At 42.6% G+C, this 10874-nt stretch overlaps 1 protein-coding gene across 1 annotated transcript in view; it reads right to left on the bottom strand.

Annotated features, from left to right (window-relative positions):
* LOC130108382 (E3 ubiquitin-protein ligase MARCHF9-like) overlaps positions 1-10652 on the bottom strand; it is a 193145-nt gene extending 182493 nt beyond the window's left edge. The window contains exon 1 of the mRNA XM_056275292.1: positions 10320-10652. Within this exon, the coding sequence (XP_056131267.1) occupies positions 10320-10652 (333 nt within the window). The remainder of the gene's footprint in view (positions 1-10319) is intronic.
* Between the last annotated feature and the right edge of the window lie 222 nt (positions 10653-10874).

The following is a 10874-nucleotide window of genomic DNA, read 5'->3' on the forward strand; positions in this document are numbered from 1 at the left end:
GAAGAGGTCCTTCACTTCCTGTTAAAGTATGTTCTTCTTGTTTTCTGAAGCGGTCCTCCACTTCCTGTTAAAGTATGTTCTTCTTGTTTTCTGAAGAGGTCCTCCACTTCCTGTTAAAGTCTGTTCTTCTTGTTTTCTGAAGCGGTCCTCCACTTCCTGTTAAAGTATGTTCTTCTTGTTTTCTGAAGAGGTCCTCCACTTCCTGTTAAAGTATGTTCTTCTTGTTTTCTGAAGCGGTCCTCCACTTCCTGTTAAAGTATGTTCTTCTTGTTTTCTGAAGAGGTCCTCCACTTCCTGTTAAAGTATGTTCTTCTTGTTTTCTGAAGCGGTCCTCCACTTTCTGTTAAAAGTATGTTCTTCTTGTTTTCTTAAGCGGTCTTCCACTTCCTGTTAAAGTATGTTCTTCTTGTTTTCTGAAGAGGTCGTCCACTTCCTGTTAAAAGTATTTTCTTCTTGTTTTCTGAAGAGGTCCTCCACTTCCTGTTAAAGTATGTTCTTCTTGTTTTCTGAAGCGGTCCTCCACTTCCTGTTAAAGTATGTTCTTCTTGTTTTCTGAAGCGGTCCTCCACTTCCTGTTAAAGTATGTTCTTCTTGCTTTCTGAAGCTGTCCTCCACGTCCTGTTAAAGTATGTTGTTCTTGTTTTCTGAAGAGGTCCTCCACTTCCTGTTAAAGTATGTTCTTCTTGTTTTCTGAAGCGGTCCTCCACTTCCTGTTAAGGTATGTTCTTCTTGTTTTCTGAAGCTGTCCTCCACTTCCTGTTAAAGTATGTTGTTCTTGTTTTCTGAAGCGGTCCTCCACTTCCTGTTAAAGTATGTTCTTCTTGTTTTCTGAAGAGGTCCTCCGCTTCCTGTTAAAGTATGTTCTTCTTGTTTTCTGAAGCGGTCCTCCGCTTCCTGTTAAAGTATGTTCTTCTTGTTTTCTGAAGCGGTCCTCCACTTCATGTTAAAGTATGTTCTTCTTGTTTTCTGAAGAGGTCCTCCACTTCCTGTTAAAGTATGTTCTTCTTGTTTTCTGAAGCTGTCCTCCACTTCCTGTTAAAGTATGTTCTTCTTGTTTTCTGAAGCGGTCCTCCACTTCCTGTTAAAGTATGTTCTTCTTGTTTTCTGAAGCGGTCCTCCACTTCCTGTTAAAGTATGTTCTTCTTGTTTTCTGAATCGGTCCTCCACTTCCTGTTAAAGAACGTTCTTTTTGTTTTCTGAAGAGGTCCTCCACTTCCTGTTAAAAGTATGTTCTTCTTGTTGTCTGAAGCGGTCCTCCACTTCCTGTTAAAGTATGTTCTTCTTGTTTTCTGAAGAGGTCGTCCACTTCCTGTTAAAAGTATGTTCTTCTTGTTTTCTGAAGAGGTTCTCCACTTTCTGTTAAAGTATGTTCTTCTTGTTTTCTGAAGCGGTCCTCCACTTCCTGTTAAAAGTATGTTCTTCTTGTTTTCTGAAGAGGCGCTCCACTTCCTGTTAAATTATGTTCTTCTTGTTTTCTGAAGCTGTCCTCCACTTCCTGTTAAAGTATGTTCTTCTTGTTTTCTGAAGAGGTCCTCCACTTCCTGTTAAAGTATGTTGTTCTTGTTTTCTGAAGCGGTCCTCCACTTCCTGTTAAAGTATGTTCTTCTTGTTTTCTGAAGCGGTCCTCCACTTCCTGTTAAAGTATGTTCTTCTTGTTTTCTGAAGCTGTCCTCCACTTCCTGTTAAAGTATGTTGTTCTTGTTTTCTGAAGCGGTCCTCCACTTCCTGTTAAAGTATGTTCTTCTTGTTTTCTGAAGAGGTCCTTCACTTCCTGTTAAAGTATGTTCTTCTTGTTTTCTGAAGCGGTCCTCCACTTCCTGTTAAAGTATGTTCTTCTTGTTTTCTGAAGAGGTCCTCCACTTCCTGTTAAAGTCTGTTCTTCTTGTTTTCTGAAGCGGTCCTCCACTTCCTGTTAAAGTATGTTCTTCTTGTTTTCTGAAGAGGTCCTCCACTTCCTGTTAAAGTATGTTCTTCTTGTTTTCTGAAGCGGTCCTCCACTTCCTGTTAAAGTATGTTCTTCTTGTTTTCTGAAGAGGTCCTCCACTTCCTGTTAAAGTATGTTCTTCTTGTTTTCTGAAGCGGTCCTCCACTTCCTGTTAAAAGTATGTTCTTCTTGTTTTCTTAAGCGGTCTTCCACTTCCTGTTAAAGTATGTTCTTCTTGTTTTCTGAAGAGGTCGTCCACTTCCTGTTAAAAGTATTTTCTTCTTGTTTTCTGAAGAGGTCCTCCACTTCCTGTTAAAGTATGTTCTTCTTGTTTTCTGAAGCGGTCCTCCACTCCCTGTTAAAGTATGTTCTTCTTGTTTTCTGAAGCGGTCCTCCACTTCCTGTTAAAGTATGTTCTTCTTGTTTTCTGAAGCGGTCCTCCACTTCCTGTTAAGGTATGTTCTTCTTGTTTTCTGAAGCTGTCCTCCACTTCCTGTTAAAGTATGTTGTTCTTGTTTTCTGAAGATGTCCTCCACTTCCTGTTAAAGTATGTTGTTCTTGTTTTCTGAAGCCGTCCACCACTTCCTGTTAAAGTATGTTCTTCTTGTTTTCTTAAGCGGTCTTCCACTTCCTGTTAAAGTATGTTCTTCTTGTTTTCTGAAGAGGTCGTCCACTTCCTGTTAAAGTATGTTCTTCTTGTTTTCTGAAGAGGTCGTCCACTTCCTATTAAAGTATGTTCTTCTTGTTTTCTGAAGCGGTCCTCCACTTCCTCTTAAAGTATGTTCTTCTTGTTTTCTGAAGAGGTCCTCCACTTCCTGTTAAAGTATGTTCTTCTTGTTTTCTGAAGAGGTCCTCCACTTCCTGTTAAGGTATGTTCTTCTTGTTTTCTGAAGAGGTCCTCCACTTCCTGTTAAAGTATGTTCTTCTTGTTTTCTGAAGCGGTCCTCCACTTCCTGTTAAAGTATGTTCTTCTTGTTTTCTGAAGCGGTCCTCCACTTCCTGTTAAAGTATGTTCTTCTTGTTTTCTGAAGCGGTCCTCCACTTCCTGTTAAAGTATGTTCTTCTTGTTTTCTGAAGCTGTCCTCCACTTCCTGTTAAAGTATGTTGTTCTTGTTTTCTGAAGAGGTCCTCCACTTCCTGTTAAAGTATGTTCTTCTTGTTTTCTGAAGAGGTCCTCCACTTCCTGTTAAAGTATGTTCTTCTTGTTTTCTGAAGAGGTCCTCCACTTCCTGTTAAAGTATGTTCTTCTTGTTTTCTGAAGAGGTCCTTCACTTCCTGTTAAAGTATGTTCTTCTTGTTTTCTGAAGCGGTCCTCCACTTCCTGTTAAAGTATGTTCTTCTTGTTTTCTGAAGAGGTCCTCCACTTCCTGTTAAAGTCTGTTCTTCTTGTTTTCTGAAGCGGTCCTCCACTTCCTGTTAAAGTATGTTCTTCTTGTTTTCTGAAGAGGTCCTCCACTTCCTGTTAAAGTATGTTCTTCTTGTTTTCTGAAGCGGTCCTCCACTTCCTGTTAAAGTATGTTCTTCTTGTTTTCTGAAGAGGTCCTCCACTTCCTGTTAAAGTATGTTCTTCTTGTTTTCTGAAGCGGTCCTCCACTTTCTGTTAAAAGTATGTTCTTCTTGTTTTCTTAAGCGGTCTTCCACTTCCTGTTAAAGTATGTTCTTCTTGTTTTCTGAAGAGGTCGTCCACTTCCTGTTAAAAGTATTTTCTTCTTGTTTTCTGAAGAGGTCCTCCACTTCCTGTTAAAGTATGTTCTTCTTGTTTTCTGAAGCGGTCCTCCACTTCCTGTTAAAGTATGTTCTTCTTGTTTTCTGAAGCGGTCCTCCACTTCCTGTTAAAGTATGTTCTTCTTGTTTTCTGAAGCTGTCCTCCACGTCCTGTTAAAGTATGTTGTTCTTGTTTTCTGAAGAGGTCCTCCACTTCCTGTTAAAGTATGTTCTTCTTGTTTTCTGAAGCGGTCCTCCACTTCCTGTTAAGGTATGTTCTTCTTGTTTTCTGAAGCTGTCCTCCACTTCCTGTTAAAGTATGTTGTTCTTGTTTTCTGAAGCGGTCCTCCACTTCCTGTTAAAGTATGTTCTTCTTGTTTTCTGAAGAGGTCCTCCGCTTCCTGTTAAAGTATGTTCTTCTTGTTTTCTGAAGCGGTCCTCCGCTTCCTGTTAAAGTATGTTCTTCTTGTTTTCTGAAGCGGTCCTCCACTTCATGTTAAAGTATGTTCTTCTTGTTTTCTGAAGAGGTCCTCCACTTCCTGTTAAAGTATGTTCTTCTTGTTTTCTGAAGCTGTCCTCCACTTCCTGTTAAAGTATGTTCTTCTTGTTTTCTGAAGCGGTCCTCCACTTCCTGTTAAAGTATGTTCTTCTTGTTTTCTGAAGCGGTCCTCCACTTCCTGTTAAAGTATGTTCTTCTTGTTTTCTGAATCGGTCCTCCACTTCCTGTTAAAGTATGTTCTTTTTGTTTTCTGAAGAGGTCCTCCACTTCCTGTTAAAAGTATGTTCTTCTTGTTGTCTGAAGCGGTCCTCCACTTCCTGTTAAAGTATGTTCTTCTTGTTTTCTGAAGAGGTCGTCCACTTCCTGTTAAAAGTATGTTCTTCTTGTTTTCTGAAGAGGTTCTCCACTTTCTGTTAAAGTATGTTCTTCTTGTTTTCTGAAGCGGTCCTCCACTTCCTGTTAAAGTATGTTCTTCTTGTTTTCTGAAGAGGTCCTCCACTTCCTGTTAAAGTATTTTCTTCTTGTTTTCTGAAGCAGTCCTCCACTTCCTGTTAAAGTATGTTCTTCTTGTTTTCTGAAGAGGTCGTCCACTTCCTATTAAAGTATGTCCTTCTTGTTTTCTGAAGCGGTCCTCCACTTCCTCTTAAAGTATGTTCTTCTTGTTTTCTGAAGAGGTCCTCCACTTCCTCTTAAAGTATGTTCTTCTTGTTTTCTGAAGAGGTCCTCCACTTCCTGTTAAAGTATGTTCTTCTTGTTTTCTGAAGAGGTCCTCCACTTCCTGTTAAAGTATGTTCTTCTTGTTTTCTGAAGAGGTCCTTCACTTCCTGTTAAAGTATGTTCTTCTTGTTTTCTGAAGCGGTCCTCCACTTCCTGTTAAAGTATGTTCTTCTTGTTTTCTGAAGCGGTCCTCCACTTCCTGTTAAAGTATGTTCTTCTTGTTTTCTGAAGCTGTCCTCCACTTCCTGTTAAAGTATGTTGTTCTTGTTTTCTGAAGCGGTCCTCCACTTCCTGTTAAAAGTATGTTCTTCTTGTTTTCTGAAGCGGTCCTCCACTTCCTGTTGAAGTATGTTCTTCTTGTTTTCTTAAGCGGTCTTCCACTTCCTGTTAAAGTATGTTCTTCTTGTTTTCTGAAGAGGTCGTCCACTTCCTGTTAAAAGTATGTTCTTCTTGTTTTCTGAAGAGGTCCTCCACTTCCTGTTAAAGTATGTTCTTCTTGTTTTCTGAAGCGGTCCTCCACTTCCTGTTAAAGTATGTTCTTCTTGTTTTCTGAAGAGGTCGTCCACTTCCTATTAAAGTATGTTCTTCTTGTTTTCTGAAGCGGTCCTCCACTTCCTCTTAAAAGTATGTTCTTCTTGTTTTCTGAAGAGGTCCTTCACTTCCTCTTAAAGTATGTTCTTCTTGTTTTCTGAAGCGGTCCTCCACTTCCTGTTAAAGTATGTTCTTCTTGTTTTCTGAAGCGGTCCTCCACTTCCTGTTAAAGTATGTTCTTCTTGTTTTCTGAAGCTGTCCTCCACTTCCTGTTAAAGTATGTTGTTCTTGTTTTCTGAAGCGGTCCTCCACTTCCTGTTAAAGTATGGTGTTCTTGTTTTCTGAAGCGGTCCTCCACTTCCTGTTAAAGTATGTTCTTCTTGTTTTCTGAAGCTGTCCTCCACTTCCTGTTAAAGTATGTTGTTCTTGTTTTCTGACGCGGTCCACCACTTCCTGTTAAAGTATGTTGCTCTTGTTTTCTTAAGCGGTCTTCCACTTCCTGTTAAAGTATGTTCTTCTTGTTTTCTGAAGAGGTCGTCCACTTCCTGTTAAAAGTATGTTCTTCTTGTTTTCTGAAGAGGTCCTCCACTTCCTGTTAAAGTATGTTCTTCTTGTTTTCTGAAGAGGTCCTCCGCTTCCTGTTAAAGTATGTTCTTCTTGTTTTCTGAAGCGGTCCTCCACTTCCTGTTGAAGTATGTTCTTCTTGTTTTCTGAAGCTGTCCTCCACTTCCTGTTAAAGTATGTTCTTCTTGTTTTCTGAAGAGGTCCTCCACTTCCTGTTAAAGTATTTTCTTCTTGTTTTCTGAAGCGGTCCTCCACTTCCTGTTAAAGTATGTTCTTCTTGTTTTCTGAAGCTGTCCTCTACTTCCTGTTAAAGTATGCTGTTCTTGTTTTCTGAAGCGGTCCTCCACTTCCTGTTAAAGTATGTTCTTCTTGTTTTCTGAAGCGGTCCTCCACTTCCTGTTAAAGTATGTTCTTCTTGTTTTCTGAAGCGGTCTTCCACTTCCTGTTAAAGTATGTTCTTCTTGTTTTCTGAAGAGGTCGTCCACTTCCTGTTAAAAGTATGTTCTTCTTGTTTTCTGAAGAGGTCCTCCACTTCCTGTTAAATTATGTTCATCTTGTTTTCTGAAGCTGTCCTCCACTTCCTGTTAAAGTATGTTCTTCTTGTTTTCTGAAGAGGTCCTCCACTTCCTGTTAAAGTATGTTGTTCTTGTTTTCTGAAGCGGTCCTCCACTTCCTGTTAAAGTATGTTCTTCTTGTTTTCTGAAGCGGTCCTCCACTTCCTGTTAAAGTATGTTCTTCTTGTTTTCTGAAGCTGTCCTCCACTTCCTGTTAAAGTATGTTGTTCTTGTTTTCTGAAGCGGTCCTCCACTTCCTGTTAAAGTTTGTTCTTCTTGTTTTCTGAAGCGGTCCTCCACTTCCTGTTAAAGTATGTTCTTCTTGTTTTCTGAAGCTGTCCTCCACTTCCTGTTAAAGTATGTTCTTCTTGTTTTCTGAAGCTGTCCTCCACTTCCTGTTAAAGTATGTTCTTCTTGTTTTCTGAAGAGGTCGTCCACTTCCTATTAAAGTATGTTCTTCTTGTTTTCTGAAGCGGTCCTCCACTTCCTCTTAAAGTATGTTCTTCTTGTTTTCTGAAGAGGTCCTTCACTTCCTGTTCTTCTTGTTTTCTGAAGAGGTCCTCCACTTCCTGTTAAAGTATGTTCTTCTTGTTTTCTGAAGCGGTCCTCCACTTCCTGTTAAAGTTTGTTCTTCTTGTTTTCTGAAGCTGTCCTCCACTTCCTGTTAAAGTATGTTCTTCTTGTTTTCTGAAGAGGTCGTCCACTTCCTATTAAAGTATGTTCTTCTTGTTTTCTGAAGCGGTCCTCCACTTCCTCTTAAAGTATGTTCTTCTTGTTTTCTGAAGAGGTCCTCCACTTCCTGTTAAAGTATGTTCTTCTTGTTTTCTGAAGAGGTCCTCCACTTTCTGTTAAGGTATGTTCTTCTTGTTTTCTGAAGAGGTCCTTCACTTCCTGTTAAAGTATGTTCTTCTTGTTTTCTGAAGCGGTCCTCCACTTCCTGTTAAAGTATGCTGTTCTTGTTTTCTGAAGCGGTCCTCCACTTCCTGTTAAAGTATGTTCTTCTTGTTTTCTGAAGCGGTCCTCCACTTCCTGTTAAAGTATGTTCTTCTTGTTTTCTGAAGCTGTCCTCTACTTCCTGTTAAAGTATGTTCTTCTTGTTTTCTGAAGCGGTCCTCCACTTCCTGTTAAAGTATGTTCTTCTTGTTTTCTGAAGAGGTCCTCCACTTTCTGTTAAGGTATGTTCTTCTTGTTTTCTGAAGAGGTCCTTCACTTCCTGTTAAAGTATGTTCTTCTTGTTTTCTGAAGCGGTCCTCCACTTCCTGTTAAAGTATGCTGTTCTTGTTTTCTGAAGCTGTCCTCTACTTCCTGTTAAAGTATGTTCTTCTTGTTTTCTGAAGCGGTCCTCCACTTCCTGTTAAAGTATGTTCTTCTTGTTTTCTGAAGCTGTCCTCCACTTCCTGTTAAAGTATGTTCTTCTTGTTTTCTGAAGCTGTCCTCCACTTCATGTTAAAGTATGTTCTTCTTGTTTTCTGAAGAGGTCGTCCACTTCCTATTAAAGTATGTTCTTCTTGTTTTCTGAAGCGGTCCTCCACTTCCTCTTAAAGTATGTTCTTCTTGTTTTCTGAAGCGGTCCTCCACTTCCTGTTAAATTATGTTCTTCTTGTTTTCTGAAGAGGTCCTCCACTTCCTGTTAAAGTATGTTGTTCTTGTTTTCTGAAGAGGTCCTCTACTTCCTGTTAAGTTTTTCCCACAAAAGGAACGTGGTGAGTCTGCTCACCTCAGTCTTCTGAGATGTGTGAAGACAGGAGGATAGTTGAGACGGCAGGAGGATCCTGCTGAGATTCGAACCCCGGCCAGCAGCAACCAATATGGACTCCAGTGGGGACTCTACTGTCCCTGAGTACCTGTTTTGCTGACTTGATGTTTCCGGCCCTTAATGTTTAAAAGTCGTCCCTCTCCTTGGCTGGCTGACCTCTCCGTCCTGCCGACCCGGTGCTTCACTCTGTCTGCCTGCCTCCTTGTTGACAAGGGCACTGACACCCTGTCAGTTAAAGCTTGCATCCACCTGCTGAAGCTCACCTTGCTGATGTGACCGCCTTCCAGCAAGTGCAGGTCTATGTGACATCTCTCCAGTCACCTTGTCTGGTCCCCTGGAGTTCTGACTTTCTCACAGACCAAAGAGCACATCCTGTGCTTGTCCTGTGCCCTTCTCGACCCTCAGACACTTAAAATATGGTTGAACCTAGCTTCAAGCTAGTGTTGCTTTGGTTCAAGGTGGCATGGTGGCGCAGTGGTTAGCGCGGTCGCCTCACAGCAAGAAGGTCCTGGGTTTGAGCCCCGGGGTAGTCCAACCTTGGGGGTTGTCCCGGGTAGTCCTCTGTGTGGAGTTTGCATTTTCTCCCCATGTCTGTGTGGGTTTCCTCCAGGTGCTCCGGTTTCCTCCCACAGTCCAAAGGCATGTAGGTCAGGTGACTCGGCTGTACTAAATTATTCCTAGGTGTGAATGTGTGTGTGTGTGTGTGTGTGTGTGTGTGTGTGTGTGTGTGTGTGTGTGTGTGTGTGTGTGTGTGTGTGTGTGTGTGTGTGTGTGTGTGTGTGTGTGTGTGTGTGTGTGGTGGAGGGGGGGGCTGGGATAGGCTGCAGCATCCCTGAGAGCAGGATAAGCGGTTTGGATGGATGGATGATGGATGGATGGATGGATGGATGAATGGATGGATGATGGATGGATGGATGGATGGATGGATGGATGGATGATGGATGGATGGATGGATGTTTTGGTGTGTAATGGAGAAACGTGTCTGCAGGTTTTCTTTGCAACCCACCACTACACCAGCTGACCTCCTGAGAGCTCCTGTCCCGTCTGGCTGAAGGTGTTAACCAGGGAAACGAGATAGTGTCACGTCGGGTTGGAACAAACACACACACACACACACACACACACACACACACACACACACACACACACACACACACACACACACCCAACCTGCTATGGCACATGAGTGGTTGGCAGTGTTTTGGTATGTGTTGGGGCAGTTGTGTTAAGAGCTGGTCCTGCCACGTGTGCCTCCAGGCCACAAGAACTTGGCCTCCTCTTCTTCCTCGCCGCCTTCTTCCACGTCTGGCTGCAAAGTGAAGCAAGTCGAGGGCCAGCAGGTTTTACACGGCCACAGCAGGAAGAGGGGGACAACAGTGAAGCTCACCGGCTTTCCCGAGAGGAAACAACAACACAAGAAAAACCTTCACAGGACCAACACAGCAGCACCACGAGGAGGGTCTCTTCCAGGATGGAGAGGTGCTCAGCAGTCACGTAGTGGGTAAAACTGGTGATTGCCATATTAAAAATGCAAAACACTATGTTTCATATCGTTTTCCAAACACTAAAATGAGCCACCACCCAACAGAAGTGTTGGTGACGTACATGATGAGGGAGAAGCTATCCATCCGTCCGTCCATCCATCCATCCGTCCATCCATCCATCCATCCATTATCTGAACCGCTTATGCTCGATGCAGAAAGGAGTGTCTACATGTTCAGGACTGAAGCAACAGTGACATCATGGCAGAGAATCAGAGGAATTACACAACCCCATGTTTTGTCACGTTGCTGCTGCAAATCACCATTACCTCACAGAGGACGCTTGCAGGACAAATATACTTTCACAGGTAAACTCATTCCTTCAAGTCGTCCCTTTGGAGACGTCAGCATAGCGGGACTGAAACCTGTTCCAGGGGCTCTTCAGCATGTAGTCTACCGTGGCTTTGCAAGTTCTGACTTGACTTCTTTTTCCTTTTTTTCCCAGCTTTTTAAAGTTTTAGAAAGTTTCAGAATATTTACTTTCTAACCCCTGGGCCCCAACAGTGGTGGTAGATAGGTGTGATCATACCTGCTCGGGCCCCTGGAAGCAGATTCGGCACTGCGGTGAGTGCATCCCGCTCTCGGTGAGGCTGGGCAGGGAGGCTGCATCCAAGGCCTCTTGGACATCCTTCTCCTCAGATGCCAGGCTCTGCAGCCGGGGCTTGATGCCGTAGTACTCCTCCTCATCATTACGCTCGGGACAGTCAAGGGGGGGCCACCCGCAGCCAGCTATACCGAGACCTCTCATTCTCGTGCATCGGACTAAATCTGGGTCTGTAGCGGTCTTCCCCCCTGAACCACACCGCATGAACACCAGCACTTTCAGTTCATTTAAAAACATGCAGAACCGACACGTAATCATTCTTAACCGGGCCCACGTACACTAAGCTGCTGTTTAAAGCACAGTGTCCCGATCAGCAGGCAGCAAGCCGCGGGGAGTTTGGGATTATTATCATTATTATTATCATTATTATCTTTATTATCATTATTATCATTATTGTTATTATTATCTCCTCAGTGCCATCTGTGGGGTCTGGTCAAAGCAATCTGCAGATGAAGAGGTCTCATCGTGTGAAGTAAAGTG

The sequence above is a fragment of the Lampris incognitus genome, chromosome 2 (assembly GCF_029633865.1).
Source record: "Lampris incognitus isolate fLamInc1 chromosome 2, fLamInc1.hap2, whole genome shotgun sequence".
In the NCBI taxonomy this organism is placed as follows: Eukaryota; Metazoa; Chordata; class Actinopteri; order Lampriformes; family Lampridae; genus Lampris; species Lampris incognitus.